Source organism: Coturnix japonica, chromosome 5 (assembly GCF_054131305.1).
Source record: "Coturnix japonica strain WE chromosome 5, WE-NBRP24, whole genome shotgun sequence".
Taxonomy (NCBI): domain Eukaryota; kingdom Metazoa; phylum Chordata; class Aves; order Galliformes; family Phasianidae; genus Coturnix; species Coturnix japonica.
In genome coordinates this window covers 53,229,721-53,257,291 of record NC_140667.1, presented here as the reverse complement: position 1 = coordinate 53,257,291, position 27,571 = coordinate 53,229,721, and the positions used below count along the sequence as shown (strand labels likewise).

The following is a 27,571-nucleotide window of genomic DNA, read 5'->3' as shown; positions in this document are numbered from 1 at the left end:
GTGGTGATGAAGAACGATTACTCGGCAGCCCCTCATTCTCTATCACTACATAAATAACGACGGCTCCCAGGAGGCTGTTTGGAAGGAGAAGGCAATGAGAGGATGACCAATTGCCCCCCTCCTCATTTGGCTCTGCAGTGGTGGTTCCACCCTGAAGACGGAAGCGGCCGCACATGGGCGCTGGGAGCGGGAGCGATGCGGTTGTTGTGGCCGCTGCCGGGGCGGTGGGTGCTGCTGTTGTGGCCGTGTATGCGGGCACCGTGCCGCCCGGCCTGCCCGGAGGGGATGCGGGTAACGTACCCAGCACCCGCTATGGGGCAGGGAACGGGGCAGGGGGGCTGCGCTTCGGGCCGGGCCGGGGGGAGGCCTTGGGGTGGTGGCAGCGGGGGGAGGGCCCGAGCTGTGTGGTTGCTGTCACCCCCATAGGGATGTTTGACCTGTAGGAGGTGTGCTACGTAGGGACTGTTGCATTGATGCCCCACGATAGTGGAAGAGACCTTAAAGATCATTTGGATCTATACAGTATAGGGGCTGATTGTATTGTAGGAGTGCTGTAGTGTACTCCAGTTATCCAGAAGGATTGCTCACCCTACAGGGGCTGGTGTGTTACTGCCAACCCCTAGGGATGCTCATCCTGTAGGGTTGCTCATCCTGTTGAGGCTGTTGCATTGCTGTCACCCCAGAGGGATACTTATCTTATAGGGGCTGTTGCGCTGCTGTCACCCCAGAGGGATGTTTAACCTATAGAGGCTGTTGCACTGCTGTCACCCCATAAGGATGCTCATGATGTGTGGGCTGTTGCACTGCTGCCACCCCATAGGGATACTTATCCTATAGGGGCTGTTGCACTGCTGTCACCCCATAGGGATGTTTATCCTATAGAGGCTGTTGCACTGCTGTCACCCCATAGGGATGCTTATCCTATAGAGGCTGTTGCACTGCTGTCACCCCATAAGGATGCTCATCATGTGTAGGCTGTTGCTTACAGTCCCCTGTTACGGTGCTGCTAACCAACAGGGTTTGGGGCCTTGCAGCCATCCTATAGGGATTCATCTTTGGGGCTCAGCACATTGTAGCCACCTCCTGGGCTTCATCAGATGCATGGATTCCAATTGCCCTACAGTGCACAGAAATCTCTGCCTTTGCCCTTCTGTGAATGTGGCTCTCTCACAGTCTGTGTCTTGCTTTACTGACATGAGCAGAAGGAAGAAGGTTCCCTTGTTGGCTTCTGCAGTTGTGTGAATTTAGTGTCATTTTGTGTTTAAAAACATCCAGCTTCTATATGTCTTTGTGGTTGTGATTGGGATGTTTTAGGTACCCTAATGTTTTGCTCACAGAACAAGAATACTGATGTGCTTTCCTTCTTTTGTATGGCAAAGAGGAGTTGAAAGAGTGTTAAAACTCCAGCCAAACTCTGGTTTCAGATCCATGCTGCACATTAAATAGAAATGGAATATTCAAGAGAGGGCTGTTGGGTTTGCAGATTGTGGGTTTGTATGTTTTCACAGCTTGTGCATTCAGATGGGTGTGATTACACTTAGGTGTTATTCATCTCCCTGCACCCCCGTGTGAGATTGTAGGGACTCTGTTGTGCTTTGAGATGCCAAGTGTTAAAAGAATTTATTTCCAAATCCCCCCTTGCATCCTACAGCCCAGGTGAGGTATGTGAGGCTAGGATTGTTAAAGACCACTAAGATCATTTAGTCCAGCCATTGTAGATGACCTCATCCCAGCTGCCTATTTGGGCTTTCCCTGCAAACAGCCCCACCACCATATGCTAATATGGCTTTTTGGGGTTATTCCCTTCATTTCTCATGGATAACAGCCCTACTGCAGCCCTGACTGTGGTCTCTGGGATCTCTGTGTGGTGTTGCTCGAAGCACTGATGGGCTCACAGCCTGTGCCATTGAAATCGCTGAAGCTACTTGTGTGAGTAAAGAGGTGCTTAAGGATTTGCTGTATCTGCTTTCAGGCAGGGAGCCTATTCTTATTCTTTTTAAGTGATCCGTATATTTTTAATTGTTCCTGAAGCTTGCAGTAATCCTGGAGTGTAAAAGGCAGTAGATATTTTCATTGGCAGCTTTCTTGTGTTACTTAGCGTTACAATAAAGAAACAAGAGAATGAGTTTTAGAGCTCATTGGGATACATCCACAGATGTTAAAACTGCTTACAAAAGGGATCAAATAAACTCAAGCACAAAAAGAAGTTTCATTCTGATGTTTCAGACTGCTTCCAACTCATGCTGGAGATAAGTCAGTTTTCAGGCGTGTTCAGACCCACTGTCTGACCACCTTTATTGGGGTTGGGACCTTTGCTGGGTTTGTGGCTGTGCTGCTTTGGAGTTGCTTGTATGTGTGGTGCAAACTGACATCAGCACAACACATGGAAGCTCAGTGAGTGTAGTTTTGGGTTGGATATGAGGAAATACTTCTCAAAAAGAGTGGTCCAACTATCAATCCACATCCACCATGCCCACTGCCCATGTCCCTCAGTTCTTAACACCTCCAGGGATGTTGACCCCACTGCTCCCTGGGCAGATGCACCCAGCTTTGCCACTGCATCACTGCTTATTTGGAGAAGAAATTCATCCTACATCACCCTTTATTTTGCATTTCTGCCATCCAGTGATGGGATGAAGCTGCCTCAAACTTGGCCCTTCCAAGACAGTAGTAAGATGAGGCTCTGATTCCATAAACAGCAATTTCTCTTTGGTTTAGCTGGGATAGCAAATGTTGCACGATAATTCAATGGAATAGCATAGAAATGGTATAGAATCACATGGAAATGATACAGGGACAACCCTGCCCATGGCAGAGGGTTGGAATTGGATGATCTCTAAGGCCTCTTCCAACCGGAGCCTATGCTATTTCATAGAGTCATTTAGAAACTATATCATATAGAAACATCACATAGAAGTATCACAGAATGGCATAAAATTATCATAGAATCACATAGAAAATCACAGAATCAATGCCTCAAGTGCTGTAATATTTAATTTTGTTGGCTCGTTGTTGAGCCCACTGAGCTTGAATGTGCTTGTGTGCACAGGCTGGATTTAATGCACGCAGTTCCACAGCACTGCAGCTCCAAGTGCTCTAAAAATGCCAAGGATTCTCTGCTGCTGTGTGGTTCTGTGACAGTCGTTCATCCCAGCATCGAGTACAAATGAAATGCAAAATCTTGGTGCTGTTGTGTAACAGGAGCAGGAGCTGAGTGCATCATCCTGACAGGTAAAGGGTTGCTTGCAAAGTTGCAGGGATTTCTTTAGCACCGTCGTTGCAGAGTGATTGCATTTAAACCCCTTTAAAATATGAGCCGTGTGTACTTCTGTTTGCTTGTTGCAGTCGGTTGTTTTTTCTTAATGAGAAACACCCAGTTTGTTAGGAGGCATCGCAACGGAAGCGCCGAGAGTCGTCAAATCAATGGGTTTTACATTAAAAACACACTGATGCGTGCAGGTGTCTGCAACTGGGATGTCTGAGGCTGTGCTGTAACCGAGCTCACCTCTGCTTTCCCTTATCTGTTCATAAAAGTCGTGCGGAAACATACAAAAGATATTTTGTGCCATGACATCAGAGGGAGAAAATATTCTTAGAAAATTTCATGCTGTTAAATCTCCACAGATTTACAGTTTTATCCAGTCAAATTAATGCAAAACCCCAATGCAAGCATTTGGATTTTGAAAACTTTGGAGGAGTGTCATTTCCTAATAGTAATTATTGGTTTTACATTATTTTTTCACAGGGGAGCTGATCACAGCCGCATATGAGCTTGGAGTAAGTATTAGTTTTATTGTTTAATCAATGCTCTCATTAACAGTTTTAGGAATTAAGGAAGTTTAATTAAGCATGGAGTAAAGTAGATTAATTTATTTTCAAACCACAGTTTTTACTAACTTATAAGTACAGCACGCGACAATTTACTTCAAGTTTTAAATCCAATTAAACTAAATTATAAAGCAAAGGCTTTACTGTATATACAGTAGCTGGCTTATTATCAACCCAAATTTTGTATAAGCTGGGGAGAATAAAATAAATCGGGTTAACAATTTTAATAAGTTTTATTATTTAATAAACTTTATTATGGTGCATGATCCCTTTAGGCAAGACCTTAGGACTGTCAGCGCGGTGGTAATCCGATAGCAGTGTGGTCTTTCAACTTGCTACCCAATAAAATAGTTGAGAATCTGTGTGGGTTTTTTTTAAAAATAATAATAATAAAAAAAAAAAACCAAAAAAAACCAGCCTTTTGAATGACCCTAATATACTGTGAACCCAAACAACAAGCAGTTTAAGGCGCGATAATGCAACGTGTCACCTCTTTTCTCTGCAGCTCATTATCGCGGGTGACGCCTGCCGCCAAATCCACTAAGGGGGAAAATATTTGCGGAGTGAAAAATTGGCACCAAAACTAAAAGCATTCAGCAGGGGGGGGGGAAACAGCTGGGATGCCGGGGTACCAGGATGCTGGGGCACTGGGATGCCAGGGAACGGGGATACCTGGATACCGGGATGCTGGGATGCGGTGCTGGGATCGGGATGCTGCAGTCCTCTTGCTGAGCCCATCCCTCTGTCTGCAGGTCGCCCACCCGCCTGGTTACCCGCTGTTCACACTGCTGGCCGGGCTGGCCATGAGGTTGCTGCCCGGCGGGGCCGCTGCGGGCCGTGTCAACCTGCTGTGTGCTGTGCTGGGAGCTGCAGCGGCCATGCTGCTCTTCTACACCGTGCTCAGGTATGGGGCTGAGCCCCCCCCCCGACCGGCAGCGCCTGCTTGGGATTAGTTCCTCGGGTGAAAGGAGCAGTTTAATCTGAATTTGACCTTCTTTTTTGCACAAAAGCTTCTTCTCTATATATTTTCTTTTTTTGAAATAGTAATAGTAACGATTAGAAAAAAGTATGCCCTTTCCCTTGACAAAGAGGTGACAGGCTGTTGGGGCTCATTATCGCAAATCAGCAAGCGCTCTAACTAAGCAGAACTAATGAAGTTTGTCGTTCTTGGAAGATGCAGATGGTCCGTTTGAATTAACGAGATGAGCTTCACCTGTGGCTAAAGCAAGAGCTGGGTTTAATCACAGCTCCCAGTGGAGGCAGGTACCTGTGTCCCCTGTCCACGGCACCATCCCTACACCCCACACCCTGCCCATGGGAGGTGTGCGGTCCCGGGCTGCGCTCACCCCGACAGCCTTTGATGTGTGAGTTCTCCCCGCACTTAACCTCCGCCTGACCCAGATTGGAGAGGATTACTGCAACCCCGACAAACAATTTCTAATGTTCTTTGACGGGGAAAATAGGGCACGCTTCTAGGCTGTGGATGGCAGTGAAATCTGAAATGGTATCAGGACTGGGGATGCAGTCCTCAAGGAAAAAACAGGGTGCTTTGATTTTTTGAGCAAAGCTGTTTTCTAACCCAGCTCACAGCACCCTGCCCACCCCCAGGAAGCCTCAGAATAAAAGCAGAGATAAATGGGACCAGATCCTGTGCAGCTCCAAAACAAGGGTGGGAGCAAGAAGTGCCCATGGTTGTGTGCGGGTGCACTTTTCTCTGCTGAAGGAGCTGCTGTGCTGCGTCTTACGGAGTAGGATTGATTTTAGTGTTGGGTCAGATGTGAGATTGAGTCAGTGCTTTTTTATGTAGCATCCTACATCGTAATGTGTGTTTGGTGAGGGGTTGCCCTCCTGTGTGAGCCCGCTTTCCAATTACATTAAGAAGTCCTGTGTGGAACTACTCAGTATTTTCAATCATAGAATATCCTAAGTTAGAAGGGACCTGTAAGGATCACCAAGTCTGAATCCTTCAAGCATTGAATTCTGCTTTTTATATTTTTAATTACAGTTGTTCCAATTACTGTAGAGATCTGCCCTGTTTTACAGTTCTATCTCAAACGTGACTGTTCCCCAAATGACCCTTTTGTGTGTACGAGGGGATGCTGTCATTGCTTCGGAGATGCAGGAATGCAAAGGGGCAATGATGAGCGAAGTTTGGGGATTTCCTTTCTCCTTCTAGAGGTTTTAATGTTGTTGTTTAATCGGGATTGGAAGGGGTTGCGTCTGTCAAACATGAAACTCGCATCGAGAAACGGAAAACCTGGAAGTGGGAGATGGTGGAAACTATCGGGGCTTGCGGAAAATTATTTCCTGGCTGTAAGACAGTGAGTGACAGAATCAATTATTCAGCCTCACGGTGATTGATTTTTGTAAGGTGTTGTGGGTCACTTTTATTTACAAATTACAATGTCGTGGTTTTCCCTGTAAGCACCTTAAAATCGATTATTATTATTATTATTTTTAAGTAAAAAAAGAAAGTTCTTCCTCTCTTGCCACCTGCTTAAACCAAACAGAAGTCTTTCCGAAAGCATTTTGCTTGGCACCGTCTGCTCCAAAGCCTCTGATATCTGTTTTGTTTTGAACCGGGATTGTGTGTCTTCACAAAAGCTTTAAACCAGGCTATCAAATCCTGCTGCATTTTTGTGTTTTAATTAAAATTGAGCTGACGGGGTGACCCCTGAAAGCCCTTCGGTACCAGAGGAAAAGCGAGCGGCCGCTCCTTCTGCCGCGCGAACGCTGGGGACGTTAATATGAAAATATGTAGATGTTAGGAATACAAATAATTGATGAAGTACACATCCTTTGGGAGCAGCACGGTTCAAGTGGCAAATCTCTCTCGTCAAACAATAGACACCCTTCAGAAAGGAGGAAGCCATCTCTATGGTAATGGGGCTCACAGTGCCCTATTGATTGAGTGGAAGAAGACATTATACAATGTCACTTGGGCTGTTACAATTTCATTTGTCGTCTGACCTGAACTTAACCTCTAAAACCTTTCTTTTCTCCCCGCCAACCCACCAGCTTGGCATGGTGCAGTTTGCCATCGCGCGGGGCTGGGAGGGGACCGCTCTGTATTTCCCAGCCCTTGCCTTTAGTACATCTTTTCCTCGTAGATCACTCTCTCCTTTTTGTCAGAGAGGCATTTCCTGACTTTATCCAACACTGGGTCGGGGTAATTTATTTTCCTGCTTAACACAAGGGTTATGATTTGGCATTATTTAGGGCGCTGCAGTGCGTGTGGGATTAGGACCAAACCATGCTCGGTCCGTTCATAATTTAACCAGATTTCTCCTCTCCCAGGTGCTCGCTGGCGGGATGCTCTGCAGGGCGATAGGAAGCAGCTCAGCCTTCTGATTGATTCATTGCTAAACGCAGAGCTGTGCTTCTCCCAACAAAGTTGCGTCGGACCGCACGAATGCAAAAAGCCCTTTTGTCAGTAATCCAGACTATCGCTGAATGAGCGTTTTGCTCCTTTGAATTACTTATCAAATTTGTTTTTCCCCTCCGCGCAAGTCTTAAGGAATCGCTTGTAATTATCGTAAAATGGCATTTACAAAGAGTTTTCTCAGACTGCTTGTAACTGATGGAAATAATTCATCTTTGCTTTGAAAGACGGGGGAGCAGCATTATGTTTTTAGGACGCAGCGAGTGCGACTCCACGATTGTTTCCTTGAACAAATATTTATTTGTTTTACTGTGGGAGGCAAAGCATAGCAAGTTGACAAAGTAAACCAATTATGTTCTTATAATGTGATTCTTATAATGTGAAGTGTAATTTTCTGCACAGATGATGCGTTCTTTGCATTCTCTGTTATGAATAGAAATGGTGCTCTTTTCCTTGCTCTAAGTGCATTTTTCCTACCTTCCAATAGCGTGGCTGTTTTGCTCTGTGCAGACATACAAAGCTGAACTATTGCAGGTGCAGTCGCAGGGTAGAAGGTGTTGTTTCCACCTTCTTGCAATCTTGTTATACATCAGCATTTGAAAAGGAGGAAAATGTTGCACTGAGATGAGCAGCTTACTTCTCTTCAGCTGCTGTTCTGCGTATTGCATTAAATTTGGGACTTCTATTTATACATATTAGGAGAATATTATACCTATATATATATATATAGGTATATATATATATATAATATATATAGGTGTATATATATATAATATATAATAAAATATATATATAATCCATATATATATATATGGACTTTTATACACATTAGAAAAAAGCATATATGGATTTCTATTTATGCATATAGGAATATATGTGCACGCGTGTATATGTATATAAATAGATATATGCATCCCTCACCACTCTGCCAAGCTACAAGCCGTAGCTGTACGTGAAAGCTGGAGCCCACTGTTTTCCCCATGCTGACAATGAGGGCTGATGGTGATGTACACAGGGTATGGTAGAGGTGTTCTTGACTTACTGTCCTGACCCCTTTGAGATTCCTTGCTCCAATGCGCCTGTGGGAATGACCCATTGATGGGCAAGGTGTGTGGGAGGATGTGACTTTTTCCTGCAGATGCTCATGGCTAAAGGGAGGAAAAACAGAGGCTGGAAACCCCCTAGAATTGAGAGGTGCTCAAAAAAATATGCTTAATGCATGTATTGAGTGGAGAGATGCTCTGCATCCTTTGGGTATGCAAAGTGGTGGAGTTCCCAGCAGCCTGACCCTTATTTTGGGCAGGGTAGAAGAGCAGCCTCACTGTATGGGATGTGGCTTCAGGGAGGGGGTTTTGGATGCAGATTGAGGGAGAAGAACATGCTCCAGCAGCCATCGCTGCCCCGTTGACTGTAGGCATGAGAAAGGAGAACGCCGAGCTTCACAGAGCGAGAAATCATTTATTAGGGCACATTGGGATTTTCCAGATTACAGATTATTTTAGATTATTATTGCCATTGTAGCCAAATGCACGCTCAGAAGCGCACATAACGAGTAGTTACTAAGTTTTATGACGAAGTGAAGAATGGAGAGTACTTCAGTGTTGATTTGCTTTTAGGGGACTACCTACTGTGACCTCCGACTAATTGATCATCTATATCTTTTTTTCCCCCGTGCAGCCATAATAAAGCAGCATTGAGTTCGCTGTGAAGACGTGAACAAATCTGTTCATTTGCATTCGGCTCTGAAGTACGCACATTAGGCTGAAATAACTGCTTCGTTTGGAAGGGGGGATAGAAAAAGCAGGGCAAAAACTCTCTTTTCCTCCCCCCCTTTTTTTTTAAGACTGAAGAGTCTTTTCTGACAGCTAGTCAGAGTTAGAATTAGTTCAAGGAAATGTTAATAATGCACTGCCTGGCTTAATCCCTTTGATATCACCAGGTATCCTCCTGTTCATGGGTTAATTGCTTTAAAAGCGGAGGCAATATTCTGAGCGGTGGGCCGCTTCACCTTTTCACAGCTGTTACCATTGAGTGACAACTAAATCCCATGTGTAAGATGAGGAAGAGCTCAATCTCCAATTGGGAGAAAATTTATGTAAACCGCAATCCCTTCAGAATGTGCGGAAGTCACAGACTTTCTTGATTTACTCTGCTTTTCCCAGAAAGCTCTATTGTTCACTTCCCTAAGTCCCATCAACCCTTTGTAGCAGAATATCACAGCGGCAGCAGATAGCTTGAAATATATAAATGCTATCATAGCTCTGATTAATAGCGGCGCTTATGAGTCAAGTCTGATAACAGAGCAGCTCTCCACTCAATTTCAGATACCGCTAATGGAATCTGTCTCCTGCAATTGTAATGTGAGAAGGCCTAATTTGCCATGGAGCTTGGAGCTGTCACCAGCCGGGGATTGCGGGGTCAGATGGGAGCTGCCAGGTTTGTGCCCCGCAGCTTGTATCTCGCGCTTTGAATAGCACAGCCCCCTGCCTGCCAGGGAGCTGATAGCCCGCCGGGGGGTTTATGCCACCCCGCACAATAGCAGAGGGCTGCATGGGCTGACTTGGTAATTGTGAAGCCAGCTCCAGTATTTTATTTTTTAATTTTTTTAAAAATTATTTTTTAATTTTTTTTTTTTTTTCCATTGGATTCTTCTCGCCGCAGCTACCGCAGCTGCATAATTTCTAATAAGGGGTTTTAACAAATGTCAGATTAGGAAAAGTTTCTGCAATTACAGGGGAAAAAAAAAAGGAGGAAAAAAAAAACTTATAAAACATTCAAATTGCTAAAGCCGGTTCCTACCGAGAGTTTTTTCTTTTTCTCTTTTTTTTTTTTTTTGGCTGCTGGAAGCAGACACCATTTATTCTGAGCACCCGGGATCAAGCCATACCTATTTTCTAAGGATTTTTGAGTTTGTGAATCAAGCCTAACTAATGCTCCCTTTCTGCTTACAAAGACACAGGGAGAGAAGTTCCCTCCTGGCTTGGGTGGCTGGAAGTGCAGTTTTTACTCGACTTATTAGAAAGTTGCAAGCACAGCAGGGCATTTCCTAGAGCAGCACAGCTCTAATGGGTTTTATTGGCCTGTTGGGAGCTGCTCAGCCCCATGAGCTGCCCTGGGATGGCTCGGTGTGGTAGCACTCAATTGCCATACTCCTTGGGTAGGGGTGCAGCCCCCTCTTCCCAACCTTTGGTTGGGTACCTCTTGCATGTGCTGGTAGTGTTTGAGGCCCCTTGTTGGTCGTGGTGTCTTGGGGTCATCCTACATGAGGAGCTCAGTGTGACCCTACAGAGCTCTAGTGGTGGTGGCTTCACTGCAAGCCTCTCATCCCATAGAGGATGTGTAAGAGGATGTGGGCAAGATCACCTTCCTTAGCCAAAATTCTTTCTGCATCAGTACTCCTCAGCCAGTTCTGACAGTCCCTTCTTTTTGTTTGTGATGTTCCTGTCTCTTTGCATGCTTTCTATTATTATCATCTCCTTGTGGCCGTGAGGACTCCATCAGGATTGGCGAACCGAGCTGGGTTCTGTGCTGCCTCATCCTCCAGTGCTGGGATTGGAGGCTGCAGGCATAGCTCAAGTGGCTCTTGAGCATGAGGTCCTTAAGGGAGAATAAAATCTGGGTTGCTATTCCCTGTAGTACCTGTGCCGGCTCTTCAGGGCTGAGAGCAGGAGAAACCAGCTTTTGTCTGTTGAGTGTTTGTGACAGGCAGACCCAGAGGGACTGGCGTTTGGGGGGATGATTGTCAACACTTCGGTCCTAAATTTATGTTTGATTTTTATTTGTTTTCTCCTTTTAAAAAGTAGTTGTTCTGATTAGAAGAGACACTTAAAATAAGGCTGTTGAGTCTTCTCAGTCCCGTTCTCCTTTGGCTCCCCTTTAGCAGGAAGAAAATGGGGGAAAAAAATCCATTCAGTGATGGAGATGGTTAAAAGCAAGAGAGTTGTTCCTTATACCCAAAAGTGTTTAAAAAGAAAAATCAACACAGATCGGCTACCCTCTAAAGTTTGGGAGGAAACAGAAGGCAGAAATAATCAGCTTATTTTAGTAGATAGGTGTTTCCAGCATTTAATACATTAGCTTCAAATATAAAATGTGGTTTGATTAGCTGACTTTTCTTAAGAAGCCAGTGCACTGAAGATTGCATTTAACTAAAACATTCCAGTTAAGTTCCAATTCCTGTACCCATATAGCTTTACCCAAATCGTTTAATAGCTTCTTGCAAATGACTAAATACGAAGTTTCAGGCATTAATTTTTAAATAAATAGCAAAACCACTAAGATGTTTGTTAACTGAGCATAGGTAGAACCCGTACTCTTGGCTTAAGAGATAGTTTTACCAAACTTAGAACAGAGGCTGAATGTTGAATGTTGAACAGAACTGCCTGTTGACACGTCTTAGCGATTACCTGCAGATGGAAAGTCTTGCAAAGACACATTTAAACATCCAATCTGAATTTTCCTTGCTGTTTTAGCGCTTAATATGAAAACCTGCAGCCCCAATACACCTGACTAAAGGTAGTCTGTGTTGCCTGTGTCCTTGGTGTTGAAACCCAGGTATGTGTTCTAATATTCATGCTCCTGAAAACTAAATATATTTTTAGTCTTTGATATTTAGGGATGCCATGGGAAAATACTTCTCACATTTGACAGTGTGGATTCTTCTTTGCTCACTGTTTCTGCCCCTCGTAGCACATTATCGGGTGATGGGATCCTGCCCACGTTCATAAGGTTCCAGTTAGGCTGAATGTCCCAGAGCTTTTGCTGTAGTTATATCTCCTTCATCTCTTATGTTCAACTTGTTCCACACCATAACGTGACTTACTCATTAAAATACCATTTGTGTCTCTCTTTAAAGGAGTTGTTGCCTGCAACATGTTGTCACCAACAGCATCTTCACTTGTAGATTGCAGTCCTGCTTTGCAAATCCTTTCATCCTCTTAGTTTCATGCTTCGTGAAACTTAGTTTCATGCTTTCATGCTTCTTAGTTTCATGACCTCCAGTCCAGTCTCCGTCATTTTGCTCTTCCAGTTCTTCCTTTCTCTATTTTATTCTTATCTTCATGCTTCTCCCACTACCACGTACATAGGAATCCTCATGTGGGTCACGTTAGCTCAGCCACGAGGCAGGTTTCATTGCGTTTGGGGCCAGCATTGTGTGGTATAGCTGTGTGAGATTCATTTCTGCTGGTGCTGCTTTGCTCCATCACCTGTTGTCTTGAGTAGAGCTGCTGTCTTATTTTCTGACAGTTAGGTTTTGATTGGAAATACCTGATCTTATCACTAACAGTTCTCAGAGTGTTTCCTTCTGAATCATCAGTTGTAAATGTATCATAGAATCATAGAACGGCCAGGGTTGAAAAGGCCCACAGTGATCATCCAGCTCCAACCCCCTGCTGTGTGCAGGGCTGCCAACCAGCAGCCCAGGCTGCCCAGAGCCACATCCAGCCTGGCCTTGAATGCCTGCAGGGATGGGGCATCCACAGCCTCCTTGGGCAACCTGTTCCAGTGCATCACCACCCTCTGGGTGAAAAACAAGTTCTTAGAGAGAACTTGTTCCTTAGCAGGAAGCTTTTCCTGGAAGTTTCAGTGGAAACTAAAGATGATGTCAGCTCTTCTTCCCAAAAGCCTATGGGTTGTGCCAGTGTTGGATTCTGAACCTGCACTACTTCGGGGCTGGAAGGTGAGTAGGTGTGTCCCCTGCCCACATAGCTGGGATAAGGCTTTTAAGCTTTGAGTTCAGTAACTTTTCCATAAGCCTTGTTTCATAAAACTTGAAGCATAGTTTGAGACTTTTTATCAGGGGATGGGAGTTCTTCAATCTCATTTGAACTCTACTAAGATGCTCTTTTCTAGGGAAGACGAAGAAAACTGGTCAGTGATTGAGAAGATTGCCTGAAATTCTGCTCCTCTTTCCCACGGTGTTTGAGAAAGTTGTTTTATCTTTTCTACTGTGTTTCCCTGCAAGAATTTCAAGTGGATTTACAACCCTATTTCTTTATAAGTTTTTGCTGGTTAAGGGAAAGTCTGTCATGTCAGGCTGCCTTCGTAGGAGGATCAGTGGAGCAGCACTGATGCCTGTGAAAACCTCTATGTGGTTGTGTGACTTGAAACTTTATACTAATGCTCTTGGAAAACCTGTAATAATTGACACATTTAGTTACTAGTGAGCATCCAGTTTATTGAAGATTTCGCAATGGAATTCTGTGCCTAAAAAAACACTTAAATAGCAACTTCTTCATCACAGTATGGTCGTAATGTGGCTTTTATTTTGCTGAGTGCCATGGGTATTGAGTGACAGCTTCTTGTGCTGAATGCTCAGACTGTGAAGAGCTCTGTGAAGTTTACACACTGCAAGTGTCCTGCAATGTCCTGCAGTTGCAGATCTTTACAAAGAGGATAAACAAGTTCTACTTTGCAGATATCTTTGGGGCAGCCACAGGCCATCCAGCGTGTCCCATGTTAGGAAGAGAAGTGAAGGTCAGATCTTTCCACTTCCTTATCCTAATTGTCTTCTCCTCATGGATGCCATCTCTCATTTTTAATGGTTTACAGTTCCCAGTTTTAACTGCGTGAGTCCTCTGACATCTACAGAAATGTGTCAGCTTTTCAGCCTGCTGGAAGAGCTTAGATTGTTTTGGGAAAGTGAAAGAAACTTATGATGAAGGAGAGGAGAGATTGCTTTCTCAGAATCCCTTTTGTCCCTTTTTGCAAGGGCTGTAGGTTCTGTTTGCTTATCTACATCTACTTCAGTTATGTTCTCCAAGGAACTCTATAAGCTACTCTTCCATGGATGCCTCATCTTTGATGGGGAGAACAAACCATGCAGTAGGGGATACGGTCAGTGTTCAGGTACTGATGATCAAGCTGATGATTCAGCCTGAGAAAGAGGTTGACTAGAATATACTACTTTTGTTTTAAACCTGCTGGGAATATTATATCTAAATGGAAATATGCATACCTGGGGTGGGATTAGAAAAACACCAATCTGTATAGAGCTTGAGATTTTCTAGAGAGCAGCTTTAACCATAGTCATAGCTATTAGTCCTTGGAGGAGACATGGCTGAGCTGGTTGTGCTACCCTCCATCCCATTCTCCCGGGTGACTTCCTATGGGACAGACCTCTGAAACAGCCAAGCTTCCAAAGAGCTCAAAGACCAGCACCCATAATGCAACCAGCAGAGTGGGTGCAATGGGATTCCTGGGCTAAATCCGACCTCTGCTCTCCCCAAGCTCATTTGGGAACAAGAGCTGAAGTTCATCTAGCTGGAGATGGCACCCACTGTCCCCTCTCCCTGACTCCAGTAGGCACCTCTCCATCCCAGGGCTATGGATGCTGCAATCCCTGCCTGTCCCTGAGACAGTCCAACCTGCCCTAGGAAAGCTCTGCTAATGCTGTCCATCACCAATAGCTCTAATCCACTCTTTATGCGGGGCCTCAATGAACTTAAGGCTGCACCACTCTGCTCATGTGTCCTCCAGCACAGAGCATCCCGTTAGAGGCATGACTCTCTGGCTCAGCGTACCATGACCTGCTGTGTCATTGCTCATCAAGGTTTTGGAACTGAATTGAATACCAGGAGTTTTTGTGGTGTTTGTGGAGAAAAAGCCAGCTTGGCTCACCAGTATTTGGTGCCTTGCAAATACATGGGATGGCTAAGGTGTGCTATTCCTAATTGCAAACCTTTGCAAAGAAATTATTAGGGACGCATTAACCATATAATGTTCTGGAAGGATGCTGGGTGGCAGTCATAATTTCAGCTGCTATAGTGTTTTTAAAAATAAAAAAGGACAATAAAGTAGGCTTTTTTTTTTGCCTTTTTTTTTTTTCTGTTGGAAAAGAAGATTTCATGTTATCTGTGTTTGCAGGCTTTCTGGCTCATATGCTGGAGGAATCCTTGCTGCGGGGGTGTTTTCATTTTCTCGTCTAACATGGCAGTGGTCCATCACGGCGGAGGTTTTTAGCTTAAACAATCTGTTTGTGGGGCTGCTTATGGCTCTTACCGTGCATTTTGAGGAGGCATCCACTGCAAAAGAGAGATCAAAGGTAAAACATCTCAAGCAAAGTGAATAGTTCTTTATTATTATTATTATTATTTTCAATTAGTTATGATGAGTGTTTAATTTTCTATTCATTTAGTCCTGATTCAGTTTGGTTTAAGCAAGGGAGGGCAGATTTTGGGTCTGAGCTCAATGATGTTGATCATTGACCCATCTGGAAGTTGCCAAACATTTTGAAACCTGTGTACTTTGCTGAAGGGTTTTGTTGGGACGTGCTGGATGGGCATTTTTGTGTTGCTTTACACGTAGAGGATAGAAATGGAAAAAGCAAAATCATTTCCATCTAAATGTTTTAGCACAAAGTTTAATTTTCTGCATCAAAGACTCAATGTAGGCTGTGAGCGTTCAAGGTTTTGTTGGTAGAACAGTTATTTTTCCCAAGGGTAAATAGATACGTCTTACAGGAAAATTCATCTAGTCAGAAAAACCCACGTTTCTAATGAAAAACAGAAACAGCCGATTTTTCAGTCAGTCCTGTGCAGTTCAGTGTATACTCTTTTGAAATGAAAAGTACCCCTGAAATAATGCTGTTATTAAACACAGAGACGTTTCATGCTGTATTTACTACTTTGGGAACAGGCCGGGTGGTCGGATGGTTTTCACTCACCAGCCTTGTTCTTTCTGCTTTACTTTACTTGAACATCTGATCTCTCCTCTCACTGACTTGCCTGCTATGACTCCTGTAAATTGTGTGAATAAAAGGATTTTTGTTGGGTTAACAATTAGAATTTCAGGAGCCCGCAGTGGTAGTTTACTCAGCTTCACGAGTTATCACCTAACATGTTTTGCCACTGGCTAAAGAGTCCTTGGAGTTCTTGGAGTTCACCAAAGAACTTTTAAGGTGTCCCAAGTCCTACAGGGCAGCTCTGAAGACCACAAAGATTTTATCTGATGTTATAGCAGGTTTTCCTTTGACAAACCAACATCCGGTGTTAAATTCTAATTAAAAACTACCAAGTGATCCCATCTCCACACCAAGGCAAAGGATTATACCTCACATGCCATTCAGTCACTGGACACGTTATCTCTGTTATCAGAAAACACTCTGAAATGAAATTATACTACTGAGTGATACTGTATATAATTCCCTTTGCTTAGCGAGTTTGTGTAGCCCTGACTTTAGCCATCTGTGCCTGCACAAGAGGACAGAATTAACTTCTGTTATATCTCCGTACATAGAAATGGCATAGTTAATTTTATGGCATGGAAATTAACTGAAGTAACCTGTGTTGTTTGTGTTACAACTGACCACTGCTCACAGGTGTATATTGCATTATTCTCTTAAGTGTACTGTGGGTTGCATTCATGCTGCTTTGTTGTGTGGCTGCTTTTGCAATCTGAAGAGTAATTATAAGCTATTTGCTTGTTTGTTTTTTCCCTTTCAGGTCGCCAAACTTGGTGCCTTTTGCTGCGGCCTCAGTTTGTGCAATCAGCACACGATAGTGCTCTATATTGCTTGTATTGTACCTTGGGTTCTCTTCCTGCTCTTCAGAAAGATGGTGCGTATTTTGCTGACTCGCGGCTGTTTTAGCTTTCTTTAAAGCACTGTTTTATGATTGGAGATGAGTTTCTCTGTGTTGATTCCCTGGTAGTAGCAAATGAAACTGCATTGACTTGTTGTCCATCATTGTGTGACCTGCAAGAGTCCCTTTTGGAGAGGGTCCAGAGGAGTGCCATGAGGATGATCTGGTGGCTGGAGCACCTTTCCTATGAAGACAGGCTAAAGGAGCTGGGCTTGTTCAGCATTGAAAAGACTGCAGGGAGACCTCACTGAGGCTTTCCAGTATTTAAAGGGAGTTTATAAGCATGAGGGAAATCAACTTTTTACATGGGTAGGTAGTGGCAGGATAAGGGGGAATGGTTTTAAACTAAAGGAAAGGAGATTTAGGTTGGATGTCAGGCGGATTTCTTTACAGAGAGAGCGGTGAGCTGCTTCAACAGGCTGCACAGAGAGGCTTTGGATCCCCCATTCCTGGAGGTGTTTAAGACCAGGTTAGATGAAGCCCTGGGCAATTTGATCTAGTACTTGATTTAGCAGCTGGCATCCTTGCCTGTGGGTTGGTGATCCTTGAGGTCCCTTCCAACCCAAGCCATGATTCTATGAACTCTCAGATGAGGCACCTTCTACCATGAGATGACAGCTGGGCAAGTTTGTGCTGGGATGCTCCTGCCTGTATTTCTGCATCCTCAGCCTGGCAGATCAGGTGTGGTTCTGCACAGTGGCACAGCTTATAGCTAAGCCTAGAGTGAAGAATGTGAACAGCAGGAGATAAGATGCAGTTCAGACAAGCTTGATTCAAAAGTCCAGTGCTTCAAGCAAAAGCCCTGCAGACTTCCTATTCCCTTTAACAAAGTGATGGTTCCTGCAGTGTATTTTTCTTCTTTAAACATAGTTGGTTTTTTAACCAGGGAGGTGCACAGAGCTCTGTGATTTCCAGCAGGGCGAATGCTATTGCAATGCAGCGTTCCTGCGAAATACCTTAGACAGCCCAGAAAAGCATGCTGCAGAAAGCCACCTAGTAATGAGATATTTGATCACAAGCAGCGCCTTCCAGTTAAAAATAAATCTAAAATAAAGCCAGTCTTCTAAAGAAATTTTGGCCACCAACTTTATCAGGCTGCTTTCTCTGCTCCATAGGTCGTTGCTCTGAATGCTGAATGGTGTCTATTCCACATAACCCCAAATTCTGAGCAAGTGTTTGATTGACAGGACGGTGGCTAATGATAAAGCAAGCGTGCAATATTCTAGGGTGGGATTTTCCAAAGCACTTAAAGGAGTTAGGCACAGAAGTCCCTTTGAAAGTCTTGTCTTCCTGACCCCTTAGGCAGTCTTGAAAATCCCAACCCAAAAGTTGGCCTATCCAATTTAGCCAGTGTAATCACGATAAAGTAAATGGCAAAACTGACTCCTGATGATGGTGATGATGTGTGTAGTTGTACTAGAGCAGCATTTTTTTTTTGCCAGATGGAATACCAGCCAACTCTTAATCGCTGCAAAGTGGGTTATCTCAGCCTTGCAGTGCTTCAGCCATCTATGCATGTCATGCCATGATTTAAATGTGAAAGATGCAATGAGTATGATACTCATGAGTCCTAGCTAATATTATTTGCTTCACTTAAATTTCACCCTGCCATGCAAAGGAGATCAGTTTGATGCAGTTTCCTAGTAATCCACAAAATCGTAAGGTTTAACATAGCATTTTGTAGGGACTTACTATAAATTGAGAGATCAGCTCTGTGTAAATATATTTGATGTTTTTTCTTTATCTGTTCTTGAAGTTCCAGCACGATTAAACTAAAATAAACATTGTTATGCAATATGACATATTTTGGTGCAGGAATTGTCCCTAGGCCATTTGCTGAAGTTGGGTTTATGCTTCTTGGCTGGTTTGCTGCCTTATCTCTATCTGCCGGCTTCGTCCTACCTCAATCGAGCCCGTTGGACATGGGGAGACCAGACGACTTTTCGAGGATTTTTGACCCATTTTCTCAGGGAGGAATATGGGACATTCAATCTGGTAAATAAAGTTCATTTTCTATGTGGCTTTCTTTGGAGTGACGCGGTAGCAGGACCTTTATGTTAATGGTGTTAAATAGCTCAGAGGTGAAAAAATTGGACGTTTCTTTTAAAAACAATTCTCTGATTTCGACCTTTGGATTGGTCAGATTTTCTGGTTATGGGTTAGATGGCTGGGAAAGAAAGACCTGATTCTCTTTGTCCTTAAGGAATGAGCTGTATCATTTACTGGGGGCTGTCCAGGTGTCTCATATTTACAAAAAAGAGATTCCTCTAACTTGCATCTCGGTAATGTTGCATTGAAGTGAATGGGAACCTCGGAGTCCCTTGCTCTGAATTATTCTGTCTGCTTTGTGCTCTTGCAAAGAGAGGAAGATACGACGTGACTGTTTACTGAGTGTAGGATTTGCATCTTTCTGCTTCAGTCCCAACTTAGATGTTGGGCTCTGGCAACCAAAGGAGAGCAATACCCAGCACCCCTACTTTCCATCCTAAATCAGAGATTTCAGTGCAGAAGGCTGAGAATAAAAGAAAGGGTTGTGCTCTGGGGAAACATCATTGTGGCCTTCCAGTACTTGAAGGGAGTGTCTAACAGGAGGGGAAACAGCTATTTATGAGGGTGGACAGTGATAGGACAAGGGGGAATGGTTTTGAACTTAGACAGGGGAGGTTTAGGTTGGATCTTAGGAGGAAGTTTTTCCCCCAGAGGGTGGTGACGCACTGGAACAGGTTGCCCAAGGAGGCTGTGGATGCCCCATCCCTGCAGGCATTCAAGGCCAGGCTGGATGTGGCTCTGGGCAGCCTGGGCTGCTGGTTGGTGACCCTGCACACAGCAGGGGGTTGGAGCTGGATGAGCACTGTGGGCCTTTGCAACCCAGGCCGTTCTAGGATTCTAGGATTGACCTTGGATGTCTTCTCCAAGCAGGCAAGGAAGTAGAAATTGAGGCCCACATGGTGCTCCCAGGATGTGGGGAGATGTCCCAGGTCACGCAGATACAGTGGAGTTCACAGCTAAGCCATATGATGTGCTCTGGTCACAGATTAATGAGTTGGGCTCATCTGGGTGGTGAACCACACACCATTTGCAAAATGTAAAACAAAAAAATAGGAGGAAAGTTTTGCAGTGAAGGTTCAAGTAATTTGCTGTCTTTGGTTCTGCTTAAGCAATTCCTGTTCCCTGTGATTGCTGTGGTATGATTTTAAGTAGCTCTAGAGCAGCCCTTTACACTCAGGGCTCTGCAGGCAGAAAGCAGAAAGACTTTTCTCCAATCAGTGTGTGGGTTTCTCATGGCTTTTCTTTCTTTTTAATCCAGGCCAAGTCCGAGACCGGATCCAGTATGAGAGAGATGCTGATGTGAGTAAAATCATGACCATTCCACTGCTGGGGATTCAAAATCCTGGCTTCTTCCTGTTTCTCGTATACTCAACCCCAGCAGAACAGGAGTGCTGTGCCATACAGCTGCCCTGTTTTCTTGCTGCACTGAGTTCAGGCACTGAATTGAAGGTCATGCAGACATGCACCGGTTTCCCCACAGCTTCCAGCTGGAGCAGATGAGATCAGAGCTGTCTCTTCCTGTCCTCGCCCTGGCTCTCATGGCCTGTTTCAGCACAGCACTGCCGTAAGTTGGAGAGGAATGCTCCCACCTGCATTTCCTTACTGGCTGAGCATGAGCTTTAGGTGCTTTCTCTGCCTTGTGCCACAGGGAGCTATACTGCTTCCTTGGGCAGAGATTTCAGCTGTTATCCTGTATTACTGACAAAGAGCAAAACAGCCCTGCACCTGATTACCCCGTGACTCTGTAGATGCCTTAAAAAGCTTGAGATCCAGATGGCTGCATGCTCTGAAAAGCAAAAGTTTCATAAATTGCAAAAGTAGAGAAAGACCCACCAGCTCCTCGCATTAAATACATTCAGATATGCACAGAGACAGCTGTCTTCGTGCACATGTAACTTTTTCCTACTCGTGCCACTATAGTGCTGTGTTATCTTTTATAGGATAAAGCAACAGAAATCACCCGTCATTTGTCTCTTCACTGGAATGCTCTGTGTTTATTCACTCTTCTTCGCCTGGAGAGCAAATTTGGATGTTACAAAGCCTCTGTTTCTGGGAGTGGTAAGTTTCACTCTGAAAATTGCTCTGGGGTGTTGGTTTTTGGAAGCAGCCTCGTTCATGCTTCGTTGGCTGATGGGTCCCTTGCAAATCAAGAGCAGGTGGTTGTCTTGGAGATGCACAGGGTGTAAACACACAGCTACATTTTCTGTTCCTTTTAGCTGGGGAAGCATAAATATGTTTTCTGGATATTGAGATAGATTATGTGTGTTTAAGAGGAAGAATTAGGAGGAAGTTTTTTCCCCAGAGGGTGGTGACGCACTGGAACAGGCTGCCCAAGGAGGCTGTGGATGCCCCATCCCTGCAGGCATTCAAGGCCAGGCTGGATGTGGCTCTGGGCAGCCTGGGCTGCTGGTTGGTGACCCTGCACACAGCAGGGGGTTGGAGCTGGATGATCACTGTGGTCCTTTTCAACCCAGGCCATTCTATGAATAAAGGAAAGAAACTTCTCCTTTCCTTATTCTGTCTGCTCTTCAATTGTGAGCTTTTCAGCTGGGAGACTCCCACTCCAAAAGTGTAGACTTGCATCCCAAGGAAGCATTGCCACATCAGCTGGCATGTAGCACCTTGTGTCCTAGGTGGAGAGGTTCTGGATGCAGAGCAATGCGGCTGTGGCAGTGCTGGCTGGGCTGGGACTGCCTGCTCTTGTGTCCCTTGGAGGTGCTGTGCTGCAGGGCAGCCGGGTGTTGCCATGGCTGGAGTGGCTTTCTGCTGGGGCTCTCGTCACTGCTCAACTTTGGGCCAATTATAGGTAAGACATCCTCTGGGGCATCACCTTCTCTTTTCCCATGCTTTACTTCAGGTTTCCTGGTGCCTAGTACTTTTTCTTAGTTTTTCTTTCATATTTTTATGAATTACATGTTGTGATCTTCCTTATTCCATAACCACACTGAGAACTCTGCAGTGGGTTAGGTAAAAATCAGTATAGTAGTAGGGCTGCTCAGGTGGAGCTCACAGACTCCATAGGCAGAAATCCTTGCTTTGCACATCCACTGGCTAATCTTAATTAAAAGTGTTCAGAGGGTAGGGAGGGTTTCAAATACTTACAATGTAGTGGCACTTCCATTTCCAGCTAATAAATCTTTAGGTTTAGCCCATGAAGAAAAATCAGCTAAAAAGGACCAGAATTGAGATGAATGCATGCACTGTGTGTGTGTCCTTCTGCATAACTGTAGTGGTATGACTCTGGTTCTAGCTTCTGGGGAACAGTAGTCTAAAGGCTTCCAGTTTGTATCTTCTATGTGGACATGATGCTGTTTAGCCAGATCTGACCAAGGGGAAAGACCTCACCACTGGATGCTTATTGCATAAAATTGTTCTAAAGATGGGCAAAACCATGCAAGAACCTGGCTTTGAAATGCTCTTTTTCATCTGTTTCCTTAAGCGATTGTGATCAGAGCAATAATGACATCGTTGATAAGTTTGCAAGAAACCTGCTGTCCTCTATGCCAATGGGTGCAGTGATTTTGCTAAGAGGAGACTTACCTGGGAACGCCCTTCGTTACCAGCATTATGTTGAAGGAGTGAGGCCAGATATCACGTTAGTGGACCAAGAGGTATGTTCAGAAGGTGATACTGAAGGAGACAACATGGCAGATATCCAATTGTTGTACAGGGCTGATGTTTACCTTGCTGAGGAAGCTTCATCCTTTCTGTGTTCAGAAAATTGCATGTTGGGAGCAGTCTGGAGGGCTGAGGGTCAGCCAGCACCTCTTGGGCAATGGGGCTTTGTGCTTTTTCACTAGGTCTCTGCCATGTTGAAGCTCATTTCTTGAGGTCTCCTATGTTATTTTGGTCCAGCAAAGGTGCTTGTGGAGACTTCTCTCTTTTTTTTTAATTCAAATGGAGATGCTGTGTCCCCTAGGGTTGTGGTTGCGCTTTTTTTCCCCTGAGTAATGGCAAGAGAAGAATCCTCTTTGCAGAAAGACACAGCTGTACTTCTACGAGCACATAATCATTGCAATTGGCTTTCCAACAGGGGACTGTCATTTTTGGTGAAGCCTTCACCCAATGCCTCATGTCTAACCAAAGCTCTCTTGTGTCTCCTAACAGCTGTAGCTATTTTGTGTCTCCATAGAGTTATTCTCAGTGGCAATGATCACGTTCCTCCAAGTAGAAGCCATTGCTGGTTTGATCTGATGGCCCGGTCCTCCTGGGTCACTGCTGAGACGAGAGAAAGCCCTTATTGAATAAATGGAATCATTATTCACACAGAAGGCATTTCTACAGCTGCTAGTTTAAAATGGATGGAAACTGTGCTTCTTATTTTAATTACGATAATGTTTTTGGTGATAGATGATGACTTATGAATGGTATTTACCCAAGCTGGCAAAGCATTTACCTGGTGTTCATTTTCCTGGGAACCGGTGGAACCCTGTGGAAGGAATATTACCCGATGGGACGCTCACTTTTAATCTCCACAGTTTCCTCAAAGCAAACAAACAGTAAGCATTTCTTTCATATGTAACAGCTTTCCTAAAATCTTCAACCTTTTTCCTCTTGAAATTGTTTATGGAACAGCTTGGTGCTGCATCCAAAAGACCAATTTTCTCTACTGACTTCCTCCCCAGTGGTGAGATTATTTTTGCAATTAAAGCAAATATCTGCACAGAAGTAAGTCCATCCAGATATAATGTTGTTCAGCACTGTTGAACAATACTATATCTTGCTGAACAAGGTGTAATAATTCTCATTGTTTTGAGGTAAGTTTGGATTTTAGGAAGGAAAAATAAGGTTTGTTGGTTTGTTTTTCTCTTTTGCTGACACAATTCATCACACACACAAAAAAAGAAACATTCCTGTGTACTCAAAATGATGATGGTTGGAGAGTAAATTGCTGCAGCTTCTCCTTCCTGAGCATTGTGGCCAAGTGATTAGCATAGAATGAATGTATTCCAGGAATAATCATCATATAAAAATAGCTTAGTAAGAGTGGAGAAAGGATTAGATACTCCCATGAATAAGAATAGCATCTGCAGTTAGACTAGCTGGGGTGAGTGTGGGGAGGCAGACAAGCAGGGCCAGGTGCTGTTGGGACGAAGTGGGCTTCTCCTGCTTTGACATGGATGTAAGGTGTGACACAGAGAGGACCACTCCCCTGGAGGTGCCTTCTACTCAGGTGCATGAGGTTTGTAGTACCATGGGGGCATTTGTCTGCAGAGCTGTTCAGCAAACTGCCCCAGAGACGTGCATGTACCACTGTGAGATGCTCTGGGTGGGTACCTGTGCTTTAGAAAGTAATAGAATCATAGAGTTGTTTGAGTTGGAAGGTACTCTTAAAGGTCATCTGGTTCAGCTCCCCTGCACTGAACAGGGACATGTACAGCTGTGCTGCTTGAAACCTGTCTGCTGCACCAACATGGGTTGGGTGGGGAGCTCAAGCACATGGGATTGCCCAGGGCCTGTAAAATGGCTTCACCATTCCTCTCTCTGTTCCTTTTTTTGGCAGTAAAGAAGTGTTTGTCTGCATAGGTCTTCATGAAGGGGACTCAACGTGGAGGAGGAGTTACTCACTTTGGCCATGGGGTACCTGTGAAAAGTTGGTTCCATCTGATGCTGTCTTTGACCCAGAAGAGTGGATTCGTCTGACAAGAAATCTCTATAACTGGACGGAAGAATATGGGAGGTATGAGGCAGAGGCACAGCTCTGTGCCTTCCTGCTTGCTATTCCTCATGACCACATCCATTGCAGTGTTAGAGAAATTAAATGTGGGCTTTAATCTTAATGCTTTGTGTTTTGGAACACATGATAGCTATGCATGTGTTGGGTTTGGGCTTTTTTTTGCTACTGTTAAAAACAAAGAGGACGTTTCTAGTCAACTGTCAGGTCCAATTCTGATCCTAAAACTTGACTGGGAGCCCAAAACCATTGAGGACATGGGACACCCAAAGCTTTAAATGTTGTAGGCTGAGCCATGAAGGGATGGTAAAAATCATCTCTTGCCTTGTGGATAGCTGGGATGCTGTGAATCACCTGATATAAACACCAGAGGCTCCTCATGTGCAGGGAGAGGAATAAAGTTTTATGAATGACTGAGGATCAGCTGAATTCCCTGCTGTCAGAGCCGTAGGCTTCATGACAGGTTTTCTGCTGCCTGGGAGGTCTGTCGCTGCTTGGGTTAGAAGGGATGATTGTGCGGGGAGCAAAACACAGTGACATGGATCTGATGGCTGAATTTTATTTGAATTCCCATTTAGTTTCAAGCCCTCTTCCTGGGAAGCTGTCGCCAATGAGGAGATGTGGCAAGCCAGGTGATGCTCTTTTGCTCCCCAGTGCGTGGAAATACACACCAAAGCAGGCAGCCTGATGGTGCATGACCTTATTGGATCTTAACGTGCCAAACTTCAGAAGGAAAGCAATGGTTTCATTCACCTAAAGGTTCTGCTCAAAGCATCTTGATGAACAGAGGGTAGTTTGGGCATGCGATGGAAAGAAATCTGTATCACTGGTGACTTGAAAAAATCTTGTTTACTGTCTCATACAATTAAAGAGCTTTATGGACACGTTGAAGACGTGATCAGGGATGTGAGCTGGTTATGTTAAGCACTTGCTATGATGTGTTTTCTTCTCTTGTTCTCCTAGGATGAAAACAGCTTTCTTTATATTTGGCCTTGCAGAAACTGCCAGTGTGCCTGCAGAAATGAAATCACGGCTGTACACATTGGCATACACTGTAAGTAATATATTTTGTTACAAATACTGTCTGCAGTCTTCATCTGTTTTTTTTGGTTTTTTTTTTTTCCTTTAATTCTTTTGACCACATGGAAATATTGCAGTGTATCTAGATAGGCTGTCCTGTAATCTGCATTCTCTCTCATTCATCCAAATCAGTAGCATAGCAGATTCAAAGAGATTTGTTCAGGGATTTTATCCATTCCTGCTTGCCCTCTTGGTCACGGAGGATGCCAAAAGCTAACCAGTCAACACCCTCCTTTTGCTATAATTATGTTGTCTGCGCTGGGCTCCGAACTCGTGCCAAGAGATTGCTTGTCCTAACGTCCCCTCTATGCACTTGTCCTCTCTGTCATTACACAGTCGTGCATCTGAGCCAGCAAGTGTAAAATCCGACAGTCTTCTCACTGCAAATTAATTCTGCTGCATTTCACAGCAGAGAATGACACACGTAAGCTGGTGTAGGTATCTCAATAAATGCTGCACTGCCAGAGATGCCAGCAGATGCACGAAATGATCAGTGTGTGTCAGCAGAGAGGAGATGTTTTATATCCCAGCAAATAGTCTGTAAATAGCTTCCTTTAAAATTTTGCCCATTTCTCTGTCATTTTTGCTGTTCTGTTCTGCGATGTTCCCAGGCATGTTGTTGAGCTTATCAATACTGATGCTTAGCAAACCCTCCTGTGCAAACTCTTCTGCTGTGAGGAAAGGTTGAGGGAATTGGGCTTGTTTAGCTTGGAGAAGGCACCGAGGATACCTCATTGTGGCCTTCCAGTGCTTAAAGGGAGCCTTTAAACAGGAGGGGGAATGACTGTTTATGAGGGTGGACAGTGATAGGACAAGGGGTAATGGTTTGAAACTGAGACAGGAGAGGTTTAGTTTGGATATGAGGAGGAAGATTTTCACCCAGAGGGTGGTGACGCACTGGAACAGGTTGCCCAAGGAGGCTGTGGATGCCCCATCCCTGCAGGCATTCAAGGCCAGGCTGGATGTGGCTCTGGGCAGCCTGGGCTGCTGGTTGGTGACCCTGCACATAGCAGGGGGTTGGGATTAGATGAGCACTGTGGGCCTTTGCAACCCAGGCCATTCAGTGTTTCTATTATTCTATGATTCAAACTACACAAGTCCTGTTGAAGATGTCTCGATCTCCTGGAACACTGAGTCAATGTTTTCCCAGGCACAGCAGGGAAATTCCTCTTTGCCCAGCCTGATTCCGTCTTCAGGAAGGGCATAATGTGCTCTGGGGTTATCTCAGTTGTCTGTAATGTTTCTAAACAAACAACTGCTGCACAAAATCCCTGGATTTTGGATTCACGCTACCACAAATCACATGGTAAACACAGAGTGAGTTTCAGAACTGCTCTTACTCTGGATGATGTAGACATCTAAATAAGCATCTGTTCCTTTACAGACAGTTCTGAAGCACTGTTAAGAGCTGTTGGTCCCCTTTGTTTGCTTAATTTGTCCCCTTTTTTTTCTTTTCTTTTCTTTTTTTGCCATTTAACAGTCCTACAAAGAAATTGTCAGCTCTCATCCACATCACCCAGTGAACTGGCACAAAAACTACGCAATAGCCTGCGAGAGGATGTTGCGTCTCCATCGTGTGGGTGAAGACCCCGAGGCGTTGCTCTCTGAAACCGTTAAACATTTCCTCCTCTACACCCAGAAAGCAGAGGATGATCCCCAGCGGCAGGATATTCTACAGGCTGTGAAGCATCTCCAGAAAGAGCTGCAGGGGCTGAGGGGAATGAAAGCTGAGCTGAAGCGGCAAGCTGGATAGTGCCTTTTCCACTGCACTCCTTCTCAGGTGCTGAGGTTTATGAGGTCCAGAGCTTTGAGCTGGTCATGGACAATGTGAGAATGCTGGTAAACGGTGACCAAAAGAGCTCTGCAGGAACACACAGTTGTTTGGAATCTGATTGCTGTTGCCAAATGAACAGTTTGTACGTGAAGAAGCTCATCACAAAATAAAGTACGATGTTTTGAGAAGAGTTTCCTCCTAAA

General features: G+C 44.5%; 1 protein-coding gene across 2 annotated transcripts; it reads left to right on the top strand.

Annotated features, from left to right (window-relative positions):
* Positions 1–169: 169 nt before the first annotated feature.
* On the top strand, positions 170–27,571 carry TMEM260 (transmembrane protein 260). Of its 2 annotated transcripts, XM_085549637.1 has the most exons (16): positions 170–291; positions 3,746–3,777; positions 4,581–4,732; positions 15,077–15,254; positions 16,654–16,767; positions 18,607–18,786; positions 20,099–20,139; positions 20,321–20,404; positions 20,781–20,898; positions 21,474–21,646; positions 22,280–22,451; positions 23,191–23,339; positions 24,344–24,520; positions 25,093–25,146; positions 25,478–25,568; positions 27,075–27,571. In XM_085549637.1, exons 1-16 carry the CDS (start codon positions 174–176, stop codon positions 27,345–27,347), a joined length of 2,106 nt encoding a protein of 701 aa, XP_085405763.1. In that variant the 5' UTR covers positions 170–173; the 3' UTR covers positions 27,348–27,571. The 2 variants fall into 2 exon arrangements, with proteins under 2 accessions (XP_085405763.1, XP_085405764.1); XM_085549638.1 differs by lacking the exons at positions 170–291; positions 3,746–3,777; positions 4,581–4,732 and adding an exon at positions 9,576–9,646.